Source organism: Chanodichthys erythropterus, chromosome 12 (genome assembly GCF_024489055.1).
Source record: "Chanodichthys erythropterus isolate Z2021 chromosome 12, ASM2448905v1, whole genome shotgun sequence".
NCBI classification, from domain to species: domain Eukaryota; kingdom Metazoa; phylum Chordata; class Actinopteri; order Cypriniformes; family Xenocyprididae; genus Chanodichthys; species Chanodichthys erythropterus.
Window position 1 is genome coordinate 16,132,340 of NC_090232.1, and position 20,247 is coordinate 16,152,586.

General features: G+C 38.0%; 2 protein-coding genes across 9 annotated transcripts in view; both read right to left on the reverse strand.

Moving 5' to 3' along the window:
* Positions 1–3,478: 3,478 nt before the first annotated feature.
* The window catches only part of LOC137032079 (sorbin and SH3 domain-containing protein 2-like), an 82,076-nt gene continuing 65,307 nt past the window's right edge, over positions 3,479–20,247 (reverse strand). For 6 of the 8 annotated variants that reach the window (XM_067403604.1, XM_067403605.1, XM_067403602.1 and 3 more), the window contains 8 exons: positions 17,494–17,555; positions 17,146–17,243; positions 16,422–16,536; positions 16,199–16,327; positions 14,717–14,887; positions 9,088–9,125; positions 8,877–8,983; positions 3,488–5,984 (listed from right to left, as the gene is read on the reverse strand). In XM_067403604.1, the coding sequence (XP_067259705.1) occupies positions 5,923–5,984; positions 8,877–8,983; positions 9,088–9,125; positions 14,717–14,887; positions 16,199–16,327; positions 16,422–16,536; positions 17,146–17,243; positions 17,494–17,555 (782 nt within the window). In that variant the 3' untranslated portion in view covers positions 3,488–5,922. Of the gene's footprint in view, positions 5,985–8,876; positions 8,984–9,087; positions 9,126–14,716; positions 14,888–16,198; positions 16,328–16,421; positions 16,537–17,145; positions 17,244–17,493; positions 17,556–18,409; positions 20,093–20,247 lie in introns of all 8 variants that reach the window. The other 2 variants (XM_067403607.1, XM_067403606.1) reach the window with 2 other exon arrangements.
* LOC137032080 (uncharacterized) lies at positions 9,137–14,705 on the reverse strand. Its single transcript, XM_067403608.1, has 2 exons — positions 13,775–14,705; positions 9,137–12,811 (listed from the first exon to the last, which is right to left on the reverse strand). The coding sequence occupies exons 1-2, from the start codon at positions 14,261–14,263 to the stop codon at positions 11,828–11,830; spliced, it is 1,473 nt and encodes a 490-aa protein (XP_067259709.1). The 5' UTR covers positions 14,264–14,705; the 3' UTR covers positions 9,137–11,827.

Sequence of the window (20,247 nt, forward strand, 5' to 3'; positions counted from 1 at the left end):
ATATGGCCAAGTGTTCTGGGATCAATATCTTTTGTTGATCCTTAAAGGGTTAGTTCACCCAAAAATTCTGTCATTAATTACTCACCCTCATGTCGTTCCACATCCGTAAGATCTTCATTAATCTTCGGAACACAAATTAAGATATTTTTGATAAAATCTGTTGGCTCAGCAAGGTAATTAACACTTTCAGATGCCCAGAAAGCTACTAAAGACACATTTAAAACAGTTCATGTGACTACAGTGGTTCAACCTTAATGTAATGAAGCGACGAGAATACTTTTTATGCACCAAAACACAAAATAACGACTTTATTCAACAATATCTAGTAATGGGTGATTTCAAAACACTGCTTCAAGAAGCTTCGAAGCTTTACGAATCTTTTGTTTCGAAACAGTGGTTCAGAAGATGTATCAAACTGTCAAAATCACGCCCCCCAGTGGTGAACCATTGACATTTCGAAACACTTATGATGTAACGAAGCCTCGTTTACTAAAATCACGTAATTTTGGCAGTTTGGAGACTGTCCTCCACAAAAACGACTCTATAGGTCGCGTTTCAACCTCCTTATTACAACCTATATTTACGTTTTAAAGTTATGTGCCCTCTAGCTGGCGTAAAAATAATGACAGTGTCATGTTACGTCTGTCGTCATGAAATGACCTATGACTGTCGTTACCAATCAAAATGCGTGTTCATTTAAATGCAATGTGTGGACTTTTTACACCATTTGTCCTATTTCCATTTAGCAAAACTCATTTTTTTTTTTATTAATGACTACACCCACCCCTAAACCTAGCCTTAGTGATATTCTCTTTATGAGCACATGTGTTCCCTGGGATCGAACCCACGATCGCATGATCACATGATTGCATATTGTAATATATTGCAATGCTCTGCCAACTGAGCTACACAAAACCCGAAATATGATGCAGATAAATGGGAACAATGCATTAAAATGAAAGTCTCCTGTTGTCGATAGGGGCGCAGCTTTAGCAAACTCTCCTATGGGTCGTATTTCATGAACTTAAATGAAAGTGTCTTGTTGTCGATGGGGGCGCAACATTAGTAAAAGCTCCTATGGGTCGTATTTCAGGGAAGTGACAAACGACCTATATAGGAGTATTGGTTGGAAAACATGTTATTTGAACATGTTCTATACTTGATGAAATCAAGTACACCCATAAAAAGTCGTACCTTGGTCATTTAAGATTAAAAAATGACCACAAACAGCCAAACTTTTTGTCCTGCCTAGGAGGGTTAAGCAATAGTTCAAGGTTCACTTTTGTGATAATATAAGAATCTTCTTCCATATTTCTGGTAAGGGAGACTGATCTTAGATTAGAGCTACATCCACCAGAGATAGAGGAGGACTCTCTGGTCCTCATGGCTGGCCGGGTGCTTGTATATGGGCCTAGAGACAGGGCTCACTGCTTCTGCCCTTATTTGGTGAGTGAACGAAGTGGAGGCTTGTGAAGTCTCACAGGCACATTCTTTTATTACCAATCTGGATTTCACTGTATCTCACATTTAGTTAAGAAAAGCCCTGTTCAATTTGTCTCATTTTTACATCTTCTCCTCTCATGTGGCCTAATTTTATACTTCCACTTTGTTGATATAGCAATAATAAACTCAAGGCAGTGGACATGGATCCAAATGTAAACTCTTCTCTGTTTCTTTCCATTGCTTTTTTTGGGCTTCCTCCCTCTCTCGTCTTATCTGACTGATTCATTCCTCCATCTTTTGGTTCAGTCAACATTAAATATATAAAAATAAATGACAGAATTCTGTTATATTACAAGTTTATACCTCTGTTACAACAGAGTAACAATATAACCCCAAAGACAGGCCTGATTAATTTGTTCCATAAAAGGTTTTTGGGGATATGGCCAAACAAAATAAAAGTCAATGAAAATAAATCAGATGTTCAAATCTCTCTGGCTATAACTACACTAAAGCCTTGGCTTGTGTGTTCACAGTTGTTATAGTATTAAAAAATACTATATGCCTTGGTAATACATATATATATATATATATATATATATATATATATATATATATATATATATATTTTTTTTTTTTTTTTTTTGGACGCAATATTATGGTAATTAATTATTTTTGGAGATTCACCATAGTACTTTGTACTGTGGTTTACAGTATTTTTGAAGTACCAGGTAAATTATACATTATACATGAGGCAAGGTTATTTGGACACTAACCAATATATTAAAGCTCACCCAAAAATGAAAATTCTGTGATTAATTACTCACCCTCATGCAAGACCCATAAGACTTTTGTTTATCTTCGGAGCGCAACCGAACCTGATTGACGCACAAGAACAAACTTTGGAAGCTCAAACATGCTGCGTAACACACGAGAATGAGCCTCATTGGTTCTCGCAAAATGTAAAGCAAACATGCTTGAGCTTCTGTTTACCACAACTGATGTGTGAGTTGATGCAAGTTTATATGTAAATAAAAACCTTATCTGTTCATCATATAAAGTGATCATGTCTCTTCAGAAAATTTGGAATAAACTGCTCAATACATATGGATTAGTTTTACGATCTCTTTATGAACTTTTTGAAGCGTAAAATTTCGTAGCAGTCTATGGAGGGACAGAAAGCGCTGAGATTTCATCAAATAGAACTTCATTTGTGTTCCGAAAATGAACGGAAGTCTTACGGGTTTGGAATGACTTGAGGGTGATAACCGTGGTAATGATTAATAACTCTGTAATGTCATTACATTAGAAATATACACTACCATTCAAATGTTTGGGCTTTTATTATTCAGCAAGGATGCTTTAAATTGACCAAAAGGGACAGTAAAGACATTTATAATGTTACAACCAATTTCTATTTCATATAAATGCTATTCTTTTAAACTTTCTATTCAATAAAGAACCTTGAAAAAATGCATCACAAACAATAGTAAGCCACACTACTGTTTTTAACATTAAAAAGAAATGTTGCTTGAGCACCCAATCAGTATTAGAATGATTCTGAAGGATCATGTGACACTAAAGATGAAGCTAAAAATATGGCTAATGTAAAAAATTACATTTTAAAATATATTAAAATAGAAAAACATTATTTTATAATACTTGACAATATTTACTGTATTCTGATCAAATAACTGAAACTTTGGTGAGAAGTGACTTCTTTAAAAAAAAATCTTACCGTACCCAAACTTTTGAATGTACACACATAAACATAAATAAACAAAACATAAATATTGTTTTATAATATATCATCATATATAAACTTCTATTAGTGAAATGCTTTTCTTGACAAGTTTGCCTGTGTTGACTTTACAATAAATAACAATTGCTTTATTTCATTATCGTTTTTGCACTTTTTAGTTGTGCAAAGAAAAACCTAAAAAGGTTGCAAAATACTTGAAATGAATATAAAAATCACAATTCCAGTGTTCAAATATCAGAACTGGAGGCAATGGATAAACATAGAAGCTCAAATAACTGAGCAGAAATTTATTGGATACAGAACAAAAAAAAAGCAGAGACAGAGGGAGAGAGAGAGAGAGAGAGAGAGAGAGAGAGAGAGAGAGAGAGAGAGAGAGAGAGAGAGAGAGAAAGAAAGAAAGAAAGAAAGAAAGAAAGAAAGAAAGAAAGAAAGAAAGAAAGAAAGAAAGAAAGAAAGAAAGAAAGCTTTATTTGAAAGTGAGCAGGTTAAAGATCCTCTCGAGCTCACCAGTTCATCAAGCACACACACATCAAATAACACTATATGTTATATAGTGTAAACACTAACACTATATGCCTATAAAGAAAAAGGCAAAAAATATCCTCCAAAAAATCCACTGTCTTTAGTAGAGGAAAGTAGTTTGTGGCTGTAGCAAAGGCAAACAGTGACTGCAGTTTGACTACAGTGTGCATCAGTATCCATCCTGTGCTGAAGAAAGTCCTTTATTAGTCCCCAAAAATGTTCTTTGCTTATTTCTTTTTTGCATACATTTTCTTTATTTTTTGCACCAAAGAAGTTGGGTGTGTAGAATAAATTTGGCACATGGGATGAAGTAAAAAGGACTAAAAAACAGATGAAAGAAACCAAAAGTGAGAAAGGAAGGGCTTTATAATGAAAGTGAAACTCATGTACAGTACAATACAAAATGACATATAAAGTATGAGCAAACACAGCCGTGAGGCTGGAAAATGCAAACAGTGTGATTAAAATATTTAAAGCTAAAGTGTGTAATATTTCTGCACCAACAAGAGTAATTGCAAATGTTTTCAAACAGGTTTCTGAAAGCCTTTCCGTCTGCCACTGGACAGCCAAACAGAAAACCTCACCCCAAACTCAAACTATTGGTTGTGCTCAAATCAACAAAGTGCCACAGTGTTCACACTTTCCTTATAGTTGTCCCAGCATATTACGTTATGCGAGGAAACAATACTTCATTATTAACATTCTTACACACTTCAACTTCAAAGAAAACAAAAATAATTGAACTAATAAATGTTTAAGGTGCTTTAAGATTGCTCTGCTGTCTGTGAAATTCATAGACACACTTTTCCATATACTGAATATACGTACTTGTAAAAGCCGATGCAACACAAGCTATGTTTTCAGATGAGAACTCAAGTGATACACTTAGTGCAGAAAATACTGATATACAAATCCTTCAAAACTGAAACGTGAACTTTTAAACGTCAGACAAGCATACAAACTACAACATTCATCAAAGACCAACAACTCTCTCTATTACATTATTTGATGCAATCTCTATATGAGTGAATCTCATGAGAAATGTGGCAGATAAATGACATTATTTAAGTTTTATACTAGAGATTCAAAAAAGTAAAAATTGGAAAATTGAGAAATTACCTTTTAGATAAATTAGTTAATTTAGGTTAACAAAAAAAACAAAAAAACGTTATAACAGGCTCACGCTGTTATTGTAAAATTGTTGCCATTCATTACTAAAACGAGCAATGATTTAATCTTGATTTACATGTTTTGTTTTTTTTTTTGTTTTATTTTACTGTATCAAAGTCGAGTGGTTCACGGACAACTGGTTTACAATTCTAAAACTCAGTCCATTCATAAAATTCTCAAGTAAACATTAGAAAACAAGTTCATTAATCAAATATTTGTTACCAAATTCCATAAAAGCATCTTTCCTTTCCAGAATGTCAATGCGCTTTCTTTTTAAAGACAGTTTATACAAATACCCACAATGCACTGATAATTATACAAACATTATCCTATATGAATGATTGCCACTTATACAATAGCAAAATTGCTCCATGACAGTTATTTTGTAATTTTGTATGGCAAAAAGTATTGTTACCTATACAATTAATGGTTAAAACACATCTGTTTCTATCACTTCATTATTTTGGCCACACAAGGGGAATGAGCAATTTCATAATTGTCCATGATATCACATGTAGCTCCTTTTAATGAAACTATACATCCTCATCTATAACCAGTGGTCTCTATATTGCTATTAACCGTGCACTGTTTATTACACTACACACAGACATACACACACACATTCAGTTCAACACTGATGCCTGAGGTTTTTCCCCAGTACTGTTTATACTGTTCTACTGACCTCACTTAATACCTTGCTACCTGAATTCTCACCATACTAACTCTGAGCTACCGCATCCTGGAAAATAACAAAATGTCAAAATAACAAGAAAAACACTGATGAATGTGCTGTTGTCAGAATAGCAGATGAAGGTACAGTGAAGAGACTGTGTGATGGCACAAAAAAGTGCTCAAAGTGAAATTAACTTCAGTGGTTTGTCTGTGCAGAAATGGCAGAGCTAAAAATGTTGTGTTTGTGAACACACTCACACATAAAGACACACACACTTTCTCAAAGGTGAGGTGCCTCATTGGCCCTACACAGTAGGCACTGGAGTGGCCGTATTTGTGCCATTGTTTCCTCTTTGTTAAAGCAGTTTAACATAGTTTCCTGGGAACGTTCCAAATAACTTGGTTCTACGAGACGTACCTGAAAACAAAGACACAAACAGATTATCAACAATACAATACAATAACTTTCATGAACAGTTTTAACCAACATGATTACACTGTACATCACATAAACATTTATTTTTATTTTTACTTTTATAGTACTATGCATAATATAGCCAAAAAAATGTCATTAAACATATGTTTTCAACCATATTTTATGTTTTCATTTACATATTTCATATACAATTCTCGCTATTAACTATTTGCTTATAAGCATTTCTACTACAGGGCTGTTGAATGCTCGAATCTGATTGGTTGACGAACGTTCTAAGGTGTGCAATTATTTTCAGGGAAACGCACAGTAGTAAAGTAGGTCTAGGCAGGTCTCGACCGCATTGCAGTTCCATTTCACTTCGCCAAATGTTTTTAGTTATTTCAATAGGTCCTACAGCCTAGAACCGCAAAAGAAACAAAACTAAAAATTATTGTCAGGTTTTTTTGCCACAAAATATGTTTGAATGTATCCTGAAAGCGCACTCTCTCCCACTCTCTTTCTCTTTCACACACGTCACGTACTGTGTAGTACAGACACACACTTGCACTGAAACATTTTGTCAGTGCTGCTCTGATGAATTAATCAGTAAACTAGTTTAGCAACTTAAAAGATACATGGCATATTTTACCAGCAAAGTAATAACTCTGCAGTTTTTGAGCAAGACAAAATCATAGTTTTGCTATTAGTAGAGACAGTGCTGCCGTAAGAGATGCACAGACTTAGGTAGGCTAATTCACAAATCTCTCTCTCTCTCTCTCTCTCTCAACTGTGTCAATAAGAGTATCAACTGTATTAGTCTGCTATCAAGGCTCAAGCCTCCGTTACTAGTTCCGAAATTACGTTTTGGAATTAGCAACGGAAGCTTGGGATGAGATGCATAAGAAATAATTACCACACATGAGTGTTTTAAAGGTGCCGTAGAACATCTTTTTAAAAGATGTAATATAAGTCTAAGGTGTCCCCTGAATGTGTCTGTGAAGTTTCAGCTCAAAATACCCCATAGATTTTTTTTATTCATTTTTTTTAACTGTCTATTTTGGGGCATCATTAACTATGCGCTGATTCATGCTGCTGCCCCTTTAATTCCTCACGCTCCCCTCCCCCGGAGCTCGCGCTTGCCTTAAACAGCATAAACACAGTTCACACAGCTAATATAACCCTTAAAATGGCAATGGAAGTATGGTATTTATTTGGATGTTTACATTTGATTCTGAATGAGTTTGAGGCTATGTTCTCTGGCTAACGGCTAATGCTACACTATTGGAGAGATTTATAAAGAATGAAGTTGTATTTATGAATTATACAGACTGCAAGTGTTTAAAAAAAATGAAAACAATGACAGTCTTAATAAGGACAGACCGTGAATACAGTAAGAAACAATGGTAACGTTAACCACATTTAGCAGTACATTAGCAACATGTTAACGAAACATTTAGAAAGACAATTTACAAATATCACTAAAAATATTATGTTATCATGGATCATGTCAGTTATTATCGCTCCATCTGCCATTTTTCGCTATTGTTCTTGCTTGCTTACCTAGTCTGATGATTCAGCTGTGCACATCCAGATGTTAATACTGGCTTGAATGCCTTGAACATGAGCTGGTATATGCAAATATTGGGGGCATACATATTAATGATCCCAACTGTTACATAACAGTCGGTGTTATGTTGAGATTCGCCTGTTCTTCTGAGGTCTTTTAAACAAATTAGATTTATATAAGAAGGAGGAAACAATGGAGTTTGAGACTCACTGTATGTCTTTTCCATGTACTGAACTCTTGTTATTCAACTATGCCAAGGTAAATTCAATTTTTGATTCTAGGGCACCTTTAAGGACAAAAACCTGACAAATGTCTTGAAATACACCATCTGAACAGTGTCTTGAATTGTGCTAACTGTAGTTTAAGCAGAATAATTGACTCCGGGCCGTTGAATTCTTAGTAAATAATGCACACCTGAGGTGTAACGCTCCGCTTCGCGTTGTGGCCGCATTACCACCTCGGGTCTGCATTATTTTCTAAGAATTCAACGGCCCGTCGTCAATTATTCTTTACCTATATAACTAGGAAATTGGCAGTTTATTAGTACTTATAAAGCACATATTAATGTCTTATTTTGCATGACCGTATTCTACATGCCTTAATCCTACCTAATACCCAAACTTAAAAACTACCTTACTAACTATTAATATGCAGTAATTAGGAGTTTATTGAGGCAAAAGTGGTAGTTAATAGATAATAGTGAGAATTGGACCTTAATCTAAAGTGTGAATGTATATACTGTATATATTATAATAATTTACTCTGGAATTCTTGATTCTGATCGGTCAATCACATTATTTGGTCAAATATTTTAGTATAATGATGGCTAGACTGTATAACTCACTACTGGCCAAAGTAACTGATTTCATACATACCTAGCGGTGTAGTAAATATAAAGTAACTTCAACTCTAATCATTCATTCATTTATTTATCTGGTAATAACAGTAGATCTGAAATAAGTGGGATAATGTACTTCCAGCCACTCATTAGCACATAAAACCCTTTAGTATATAAACTACTGATCAAAAGTTTGGGGTCAATAAGACATATATGTGCAATGGTTGTATTTATTTGATCAAAAATACAGTAAAAACAGTAATATTGTGAAATATTATTACAATTTAAAATAACTCTATTTAAAATGTATTTATTCCTGTGGTGGAAAATCTGAAAACAGTTTAATATTTGCTTAATATTTTTGTAAAAACCATGATACATTTTATGAATAGAAATAGAACGTTCAAAAGAGCAGTATTCAATCAAGTGTTGTTAATGAAAATGATATACCATTTGCAGAGGTTCTGTAGTAGCTTTATAAAAGACATACCCACAAACCAGCCATCGTCACATTTCTCTATGACATCAACAACGTCCCCCTCCTTAAGCTCCAGCTCATCCTCATTACGAGGCACATAGTTGTAGACAGCTTGGAAGCTTGAGCAATATTAAAATAATGTTTTTAAAATGTGCTGTTTATGGTTGGACAGTGAATAGACAAAATAACACAGATAGTGTCAAAAATTGTAAAATGTACTTACGGATCACCACCTGCATGCTGGGAATCCTGCATCATTTTCTGAGAGACAGAGAAAGAGAGTGGAAAGTGTCACTATAGTGTACATGTAACACTTTAATGCATCAGAATATCATGCCAAATCCAGGCACATGGTGTCAGTCTTCATCGTCATCACAGAGCTTAGAGAAAACCTGTTGTTACAATACACACATAGAGGAAATCCACCCATGATGACTATAAAAGAGATTAGAAAGGACTTCATTTCCCAGTCTGCACTGCTGCTAGTGTCACAGCACACTCCATCCTACCCTTCGTGCTTTACTGGGTGATAAACAGGGAGATAAACAGCGCCGCCTGGTGGAAATGGGGCTACGTGGTGGCTTGCCCTCAACCACCACTTCCTGCCTATATACTGTCTGCAAGAATCAAATGCAAGGCAACCAATCAGAGATCAGCATTCTCATACAAAATCCATTGCTGGTATTGAAATTAAGACCATGAATGAGGTTATAAATAATATTGTGAATTCCATTTCAGTTTTAGTAGTAATTCCAAAGTCTTGAATTATTAGGTATTCGAGTACAGTCCAACTTTGGGCAAGTAAGAAACACAAACATACATGCAAAAACACAACTGTCTCACTTGCACTACTGACCTTAGAAACAGTATTTAAAATAACGGAATGAGGAATAGTTTCATTCAGTTTGTCGATCATTCAACCAACAAAATTATTGAAAACAAATTTCCAGTGAACAAAAAACAGAGAAAGCATGTGTTGTAGGGGATAAAAAATGTAAAAAAAAATATGTAGAACATTTTATTAGAATTTTTAAAGACGATTTATGCAGAACGCAGATATTACAGTAAAAACAGTAACCACTGGCTGTTAAGCCAAAAATAAGGATAAGGAATGCATGTGATATTAAAAATCGGGCTGATATCGTTAAGCTGATATCGATTTTCATGTTATGGCTGATAACTGATAAAATGCTGATATTAAAATTGTATACTGTTTTGTTTAAATTAAAAAGAAACACTAAGACAATCGTTTTAAATGCTATAAGTGAAAATAGGCATCACAATCGGGTGTTCATTTTGAGATTTTATAAATTAATTTAAAATAAGATAAAACTAAATGTAAAAATAGGGACATGCACAGTTAAATATGCAATATCGGTCAATCAGTTAACCGATATATACAGTATAGACAGTGGGTACGGATTCAGACCCCCTTAAATTTTTCACTCTTTGTTATATTGCAGCCATTTGCTAAAATGTATTAAATTAAATTATTGACAGAAAAACACAGAATTGTTGACATTTTTGCAGATTTATTAAAAAAAAAAAAAAAAAAAAAAAACTGAAATATCACATGGTCCTAAGTATTCAGACCCTTTGCTGTGACACTCATATATTTAACTCAGGTGCTGTCCATTTCTTCAGATCATCCTTGAGATGGTTCTACACCTTCATTTGAGTCCAGCTGTGTTTGATTATACTGATTGGACTTGATTAGGAAAGCCACACACCTGTGACCTTACAGCTCACAGTGCATGTCAGAGCAAATGAGAATCATGAGGTCAAAGGACCTGCCTGAAGAGCTCAGAGACAGAAGGCCAAGGTTACAAAAAAAAATTCTGCTGCACTTAAGGTTCCTAAGAGCACAGTGTCCTCCATAATCCTTAAATGGAAGACGTTTGGGACGACCAGGACCCTTCCTCGAGCTGGCCGTCTGGCCAAACTGAGTTATCAGGGGAGAAGAGCCTTGGTGAGAGAGGTAAAGAAGAACCCAAAGATCACTGTGGCTGAGCTCCAGAGATGCAGTCGGGAGATGGGAGAAAGTTGTAGAAAGTCAACCATCACTGCAGCCCTCCACCAGTTGGGGCTTTATGGCAGAGTGGCCCGACGGAAGCCTCTCCTCAGTGCAAGACACATGAAAGCCCGCATGGAGTTTGCTAAAAAAACACATGAAGGACTCCAAGATGGTAAGAAATAAGATTCTCTGGTCTGAAGAGACCAAGATAGAACTTTTGGCCTTAATTCTAAGCGGTATGTGTGGAGAAAACCAGGCACTGCTCATCACCTGTCCAATACAGTCCCAACAGTGAAGCATGGTGGTGGCAGCATCATGCTGTGGGGGTGTTTTTCAGCTGCAGGGACAGGACGACTGGTTGCATTCGAGGGAAAGATGAATGCGACCAAGTACAGGGATATCCTGGACAAAAACCTTCTCCAGAGTGCTCAGGACCTCAGACTGGGCTGAAGGTTTACCTTCCAACAAGACAATGACCTTAAGCACACAACTAAAATGAAGGAGTGGCTTCACAACAACTCTGTGACTGTTCTTGAATGGCCCAGCCAGAGCCCTGACTTAAACCCAATTGAGCATCTCTGGAGAGACCTAAAAATGGCTGTCCACCAACGTTTACCATCCAGCCTGACAGAACTGGAGAGGATCTACAAGGAGGAATGGCAGAGGATCCCCAAATCTAGGTGTGAAAAACTTGTTGCATCTTTCCCAAAAAGACTCATGGCTGTATTAGATCAAAAGGGTGCTTCTACTAAATACTGAGCAAAGGGTCTGAATACTTAGGACCATGTGATATTTCAGTTCTTTTTTTTAATAAATCAAAAATGACAATTCATTCTTATTTTTTTTATATGGAATATTGCTGTATTTACTATAAAAGACATATCAGTGCAGTGCACATCTATATTTATTTATTTGTTGATTTATTTTAATTCCTGTGCCCTCGTAATCTTTAATCAAAATAACTTCCCCTCCCTCTTACAACAACATCTTTTAATGTTTGCTTAATGTCAAAAAATTCTACGCACATCAATACACACGTGCATGCACCACACGTCACCCCTGAAGCCATTGTTTTGAACATTCTTTTTACCTTAATCTTAGGAGACCGAGGCTGTGAACGTGGGGAGAGAGGAGAAATAGAGGTAGAGGACGGGGGGATGGATGGTGAGGGCTGAGTGGAGACTGCAGGTACAGAGGAGGGAGGAGGAGAGGAAAGGAGTGTAGGAGATCTGGGAGGAGAAGGGGGAATTTCAGAAGATGGGATGCGGTCTGAAGAAGATGGAGGAGGAGAGGGAGAGGAGGGTGGGGAGGCTGGAATAGTTGGCAGAAGAGGCTGGCAGGAAGAATAAAGAGGCGGATGGAAAGAAGGAATAGGAGATGAAGGAGGAGATGGTGGGATTGGTGAGATATGAGGAGAGGATGGAGGAGAAGGAGAGTGGGAGGAGGGGATATTTGAGAAAACAAGAGTGGAAGTAGGAGAAGATAGCTGAGGAACAACGGAAGAAAGAAGGGGTTGCGGAAATGAGGCAGGAGGAGAAGGAGATGAAATGTATTGATAATTAGAAGGCAAAGAAGAGGTGGAAGAAGGAGAAATATTGAGAGTCGATGAAGGAGGAGGAGGAAGAGGGATTGGGGAGTTTGGAGGAGACAGAGGAGGTGAAGGAGTGGAGAGAGATAATGGAGGGAGAGGAGAGTCTGAAGGGGAAGAAACAACTGAGGTTTGGGGGATAGAGGAGGAATAGGGCACCAAAGGAAGAGGTGAAGCAAGAGAACATGGAGAAGGTTTGGAAGAAGACGGCAGAGAACAGTGAACAGCAGAGGCAGATGATTCAGTGTGTGGAGGAGAAAAGCTAGTGGAAGACAGAGTAAGGGAGGAATCAGGGGTAAGTGAGGAGGAGAAGGGGAGAGATGGATTGATGGAGGAGGAGTCAGCCTGGCAAAGAGAAGGACAAAGGTGAAACTGTGTTCTACTACTGAGGTGAACTACTTTTAACTATTTAAAGGGGCCATGTCATGGTAAACAGGACTTTCCATGATCTTTTGAAATAGAATTGATGTTGACTATATATTTCTGGTCAGAACCATATAACTATCAATGTTTACATATCTACACATATTCAGTATCCATCTGGCTAGTATGCTTCCCATAATTTCTACGCATTAGGACAGTATGCGGAGAATATGTGGTCTTTTGTGGCTGTTCGAACACATTCAACCACATGAGCGTTTTCACTGCGAAAGCAATCCGGTCGAATGTGTTTTCGACTACCTCTGTATTTAGCTTTGTCCACTTGTAATCTGATTGAACAAATGCATCGTAATACCAGGTGGAAACAGGGCCAATAACTATAATTGTTCTAATGGAGAATAGGGAAGTCCATGCCACAACTATAACGATAATGGCACAGAGGAATGATAACATTGGAATCACTTTCAGAATGTCTTTTTTTCAACTAATGAACAATAAAAATATTGACATCCAAACAGAATCCACTTCACTTTAAAGTGCTTGAGCGACAGACAACAATAACTACAGCGTACGCTTATAATATAACAGAATGTTATCATCAGCTGGTGTGTGGATGCTGCTATTGTTAAATTTATAGTTATCTTTATAGTTATGGTTGTTGGTGTGAACAGTAGCAAAACCAGTCTGTTTAAGAAACACTGAAAAACACTATACTGTACATTTGTGGATTTCAGAGAAAAAAAAATGCATTTTAAAAACATGTTGGATATGGCCCCTTTAATTTAGTCAAAGAGCATGCAAATATGTTTTTTTTTTGTTTTTTTTTTTCAGAAATGAAAAAAAATAAATTCTTTAAACTTAAGGATTAAGAGTTTTTTACTCTCTGCACACCAGACTATCATGCTTCTCTCACACTGCATGTTGCACCTCTTTTCTTGAAACAGCCTCCAAGGCTGATCTGTTGATCACTTCATCATCCTCTTCCTTTATGTACAACTCCGGAAGCTCCTTCCATTTTATCGCAGATACTGGACTGTAAAGCTCTGTTTTCTCATTCAGAATGACTGACAGCATCTCCTCAGCCTTTTTCTCATAGATGTCATGATGCTTATCCAGCTTATTTTCTGATTTGTGGCATGAACTGATGGACAGTGACCTATCAGGTAATACATCTTGAAAAGCTATGTTTTTTGATCGACTGGCCAGTCTGCATTCAAGTTCATTTTGGAGTTGTTTTTTCAGAAATGTCGACATAAGCTCACCATATGGATCAGGTTCACTTATTATCCTAGATGGGTTATAGTTTTGTTTCAAGCTTTGCTCCTTTCCATACATATCTACTAAGAGCTTTTTACCGTCATGCTCCTTTTGTTTCATTCTTAATAGCTGTTGATTTTGGTCTGTGATCCATTTCATGGGTAACGATTCTTTTAAATCTATTTCTGTCAGTTTATCTCTGTAGAGAAGTTCATGGGAAACATTTGAGGACTCTGAAGTGATTGGTCCATGACTGAAAAAAGGGGAGGAAAGGTTTTGTGGTGGGGTAACCCTTTGCACAATTGGAGCAGGGGATTGGATATCTATGTAGTGTAGGTTTCTGGGTAAGGGAGGAGGGGTGGGTGGCACTGGACTGCCACAGAAAGATGGGTAAATGGTGGACACACCCAATGTGAGGGACAGCCATTCACTAGTGACCGTTTGAAGGTGTGTCCTAGTGGCAGAATCAAGCCACTGGAAATGGGAGTCTGAATCGTGCTTGAGCAAGGAAGAAAAAAAGCAGAAAGACTGGTTTATGAACTTATTGGATTAAATAAGGTCTGTAGGACAGACTTTGTGGGTGTGATGGTCCAAAACTGGTCCAAGACTTACCTTCTGTGCCCTATATGTGTGCGTGTCTCCTTGGTGACTGGGGCTCTTGGAAGGAGAGCCTTTGATCACATCGACATAGGACACAGGGAAAATGCCCTGCTTGTTTGAGCCAGGAATCTTTCCTTCATACCAATTCTGATCCACCTTCCTTAGGAGGATCACTCGCTCCCCCTACAACAGCAAAAACAATGCACTGTAAACCCTAACGCTCAAAATACTTAATTGGTTTTAGTGGGACAAACTTAAATTGAACAATTAATTCAGTTAAATTAACTGTTATGAGTATTTAGAACTTTCTTTTTCTTTCAAGTTCACAACACTGACATATTTTAAGTAAACTGAACTGTTTCATTGTTTTGAGTTGTATGAACTCATTTCTTTTAATTTAGACTAACTTAAAGGCCCGCAGAAGTGTTTTGGAATGTGCAGCATTATTCAATATGTTGACGTCATTTCAACTGAAACAGGAAAACAGCGCGATATATCGAACAGCCCCACCCCTTTTTTAAAATAGCCAATAGCGTTTTGTTATATCACAGCTTGGCCAGAGCCATTAAACTCAGTAAAACCTCTGTTTCGTTTTAATATCTAACCATTTATCCTCCTAATCTCCTCTATATCACTGTAAAATATAACATTCTGAGCAGAATTGAAATGGGTCCGATACCTTTTGTGGTCATGAAAATCCGTGATCCATTTTAGTGGAAGAGATAGTAAGTTTTGAATGCTTATATCTCCTAAATGTGAATTTTGTCATTGTTTTGGAACACACCAGCTTATTCATAACATTAAGGTTAGCATATTCATACTGAAAGCTAAAAAACTTAAATTTTGATTTCAGGGGAATTTTAAGTTTAACTGAAGCTAGGCTGGGATTTCAATTCCTCAGCATACTTTGCCCATGGCACTCGTGGCACTTTTTTGTGCAAGATTAATGGTAAGAGAGATTTAGTAGTGATTAATGTTTTGGTATGTTAATTTAGAAGAGTTTCTGTTAATGTGGGTTTTTAGAGTGTTACCATCATGGTGACAAGTGGAGCATGCTGCTTGGTTTGAGAGCAGGTAAGTTCTCTTTCACTGTACTCTTTCAGTAAGTGCTATACTATGCTATTGTTAACATGTTAGCAAATTAGCAAGTTGCATTTTCTGAATTTTCTTAATAGGATCTACAGTAAACAAGTAATAAGTTGAGTAAATAACATAATGGATATTAAAAATTAAAAAGTTAATTAACTAAATATTTTGTTAATTGCTCTCAAAATGTATGAGTTAGTGAACTCAGTACTTCAAGATAGGAGCAATTAACATGCATGAGTACTACAAATTTAAAACTTGATAGTTCTGCTTACTTAAAATTGAAACATCATAACTCAACTCCTGCATGCTTAAAATACACTATTTAGGCTAGGGTAAGTTAGTAAGAACATGTTTTAGACTAGAGTTTGAGAGATGGTAGGGTGTGTTATAGGTGTTTACACTTGCCTTTCTAAGAGAAAGCTCTACGTTAGTGTCTGCATTGAAGTTGTATCGTGCTATGGCCTCTCCCATCTCTCGAACCTGAGCTGGAGGAGGAGGCCTGACAGGCTGTCTCCGCTCAGGAGATGCCACCTTCTGAAGGGGAGAATAAAAGATAGAAAGCAAGACAGAATATGATTACGTGTGTGTCAGGGTTTAGTTTAACTCAATAGGTTACACAGACACTAACCTCAACGTAAGAGATGGGGAAAATCCCAATCCGTCCTCTATGTTCCCCCTCATACCAGTTACTGTCTATCTGTCTGATGATGTTGACTGGATCACCTTTCTTAAAGGAAAGTTCCCTGTAAATGCACACACATGTGCAGGCATAACATGCATTATGTACACAGTAAAGGGAATATACTTATACCTATTTATTTATACACAGGTACAATATTCAAAAATATTCACCAATTTCATTAATCGTAATGATCCATGATATTATAACACACACACACACACACACACACACATATATATATATATAAATAACTGTGTTATTTGCAAGCTGTGTTTTACTTTTGTTTTTGTTACACAATGAATTTTGGTGATATGCTAATTTTCAGGCTGAAATTCATTGGAAATTCTCTAATGGTTTTATTAGCATGGATTTTCATGCAAGCTGACACTTTCGTGCAATGACTGACAGCTCAGAGCTCAATTGCGACGTAGAGACCAATTTGACATTGGCAAGTTAGTATGCAGAAGCCAAAGAGCAAAAATACAACATAACAAAATGCAAAACAAAAGAAAGAAAAAGTTTTGAGTGGCGGGACAAGAGTAAAATTAAATGCACTTTGAAAAACAAAAAGCTGCCACAGCCCATGTTGCAGATTCAAATTCAGAGAGATGCTGTGATGTTATTATCATGCGCCAGGCGGAGTCTCTCAGAGTTTTACATATATACTCACTTGGCAGACTGAGCTTTAAAATCATAAATAGCCCTGGCAGACTGTTTCTGATGGAGGAGAGAAGACAATATAAGATAGGTCATCTGCTTAGAGGAGACCTACGAGGCAAGCAAAAAGACCATCAACCAACATATGCACGTCTAAGCCATATTTTCTGAGACAACCAAAATAAAGGTTACAAGATCATGGGATTTACTGCATAGTACAATACGGATTCAGGATTTAAAATACTATTCCTATCACTACTCTTTAATCATTGATGTTTTCCCTGCAGGTTTCAAATCATGGTTCTATGAAATGAAAACTTGTTCATGTAAAAATAGATACGAGGGATATCAGCATTTCTACCTCTCTTTCTGGAGTAGGTCTTCTGCTCTGTGGTGTGAGACGTCCTGTATCAGAGCCCTGATCTGTGGAAACAGAAAATGTCAACAGAAAGAAAACACACTTGTGTAGTGTCCATGGTGGCACCACATGCAATCTATTGGTGTCAAAAGGAAAATTAGACTATTTAAAAATTTATAAATATTTATTTCACATTTGGGGACAAACAAAAAGTAAGGAATGACCTGGAACAGCACAATATGACTTAAAATGGCATGCGCTTGACATAAAAAGGACCTAAATATCATCACAGCTTTGTATTTAACCAAAACCTAACATAGAAAACTTATAAAAAAGGAAATAAATAAGCAGTTTAACAACAGTATTTCATACATCAGCAAATGAAAAAACAAAATAAAACAATGACAGGAAAGGGCACAAAATCAAAACATAAAATTAAGCTCAGTAAACACATCATGCATTTAGCCTACTAGACAGGCATTAATTGTAACATGAACTGCTAATACTTCTTTTCCACTTGTATCATTGCCCATAAACAGTATGAACTGCAGTGACGAGACAGGCATTAAGAAAAACAACACAGTTAAATTCCCCATGTATTCATAATTTGAGTTTTTGTGTTAGCATTAAAGCTAACTATTAGCAAATGTACTCTAAAAAGTACAAAATATTGAAAACAAATTTTGCCTAATCAAATATGTTTTAAAATGAGAATGTCCCTTCTCCTAAAACCACTGACAACCGATTTACCTAATACATTCAAGTTGGATGACGCAATGCTGAAGAAGCATGCTGATTATGTAGAAAAGAAGTGAAAGCGTTTGCATGTTTTTGAGTTGGTAATATCTAAGGTAAAGACATGAGGATTCTGCAATAATGATACGGAAGGATAAAAACAACTTTAGAGAACTAGCTGCACCTGAGTAGCAGTGTACATTAGCATTAACATTATGCTGGTTGTTGTTGGAGGCGTCTGCATGGTGTTGCTGCTGGTAGGAGGCACATTGGTGGGCTCCATGGTAAGGCTGGTGGACGTGCGGCAAGGAGGGGGAGCCGGACCCTCTTTGAGCCCGCAAGGAGGAGCTACGCTTGGGCACGTCTGGTAGCAACTCCTCCAATAACCGCCGTAATATGCTATCATCTGGCATCCTTGCTGGTCCTTGCCCCTTTTCCGCCCTTATGTGGTCATAAATGTCCTGCAAAGCAGCATCTAAAGCCTCATAAATTGCGGTTTTGGATTTCGGTCGTCCGCTTCTGCAATGTCGTCGTTGGGTCGGCGGGGAGCCTCGTTTCCGGCGGAAAGGCACAGGGCTGACCAAGAAGGCCAGTTTGGAAAGGCCTGACTCACTTGGTGACTGTTGGGCTAGTGGAGATGTAACAGCAGGGTGGGATTCCTGCCGAGCCCTTTCCTGTTGTCGTTCATGTTTTAGCATGGTGGTGAAACGTGTATAGGACGCCGGACAGCGGCCCTTACAGGAGCTGATGAGGTGGCGGTGTTGGTAACCTTGACTCTGACCCACACTCTGGTGCAGGTGATGGTGGCGGTGGTGATGGTGTCCATGGTGATGGTGTCCATGATGGTGATGTTGCCCAGAACCATAGAAGCTCTCCGATGAGGTGAGCGAGCAATGATCCAGGTCACTCTCGCTACACAATGAAGACCCTTCTATGTGGATGTCACTCAATTCTGAGGCACAGGCGTCCTGTTCACTGTCCGAGTAGTCTTGATGCTGCCTCTGGTTCTTCGCATGAATTGGCACCAGACTATTGCTGTCTGGTCCCAGTCTTGGCTGTCCCTCAGGGGGACTTCGAGCCCTTTCTGGAGGATCTTCCTCCTCCAAAAGTGATTCAACAGAAAAGCGTCGTTTGGGACAGCTGCTGGCCCTTGAGGACCCTGGTGTGGTGGTGCCCGAAGGGGCATTTTCGTCACCAAGGTCTGGCATGGACTTTGATTTCTGGATGAGCTGTTCATATTCCGATATTCGGTTTGGGACCATGTGTTGTGGCACCTCATGACCGAAAGGTGCCCAACCGTGGAGGTTGTGCCTCTGTTGTTGCTGTAGCCGTTCCAACTCGAGGATTCGTGCACGTACAGAACGAATTACCTCTGAGGGCAACAGTTGCTCACGGTCTATGTGGTGCATCTTCTTGTAGAGCTGAAGGAAACCTGGAGCATCATGTGCCATCTTACGTCGGTGATGTCGGCGCCCCCTGGGAGATGAGGTAAGACTTTTTACTTGAGGCTTCTGTGGAGCGTCTTCATCGAGCAATGAACCTGCACTTTCAGAGCGAGTGGTAGTCACAGAAGTGGATGCTCTACCGTCATTACTAGCAGCATGTCCATCCGACAACAAGTCATCACAGCTGCGTGATTTGAGCCGCGGTGATGAAGGGGTCAAGGCCGATTCATCGTCAACGCTACTCCAAGTCTCTGTAGTTTCATGTCGGCCTGTCTGCCAACCATTCTTGAAGCAGATGGAGCGCTTGGAGCCACGCCAGGTTGGTGTGGAGATAGTGAGGGAGTCTGAGGAGAGATGAGAGGAAGGACGCTCCATACCTGGAGAGCTCATACAGGAAGAGAGTGACTCACTAGCGTCTCCAGCTGTGAATTAAAATAACATCCAATGCAGCATGACAAAGAGGAGACAGGAAAGCTGGTTAGTGAGCTCAGCAGACAGAGAATGACAAAGCGAGAGAAAACGGGTATCAGTGAGAAAGTGTCAGTATAGTTAAATGAGAAAGAGGACAATGTGCAGT

What these genes read in the sequence shown, in the direction of transcription:
- LOC137032080 (XM_067403608.1), bottom strand. Translation starts at nt 14,263, where the DNA reads ATGAAATGGATCACAGACCAAAATCAACAGCTATTAAGAATGAAACAA. An exon ending in AGGCTGTTTCAAGAAAAGAG is followed by an intron (nt 12,812 to 13,774) that starts GTGCAACATGCA and finishes TCTCTTTGCCAG; the next exon opens with GCTGACTCCTCCTCCATCAA.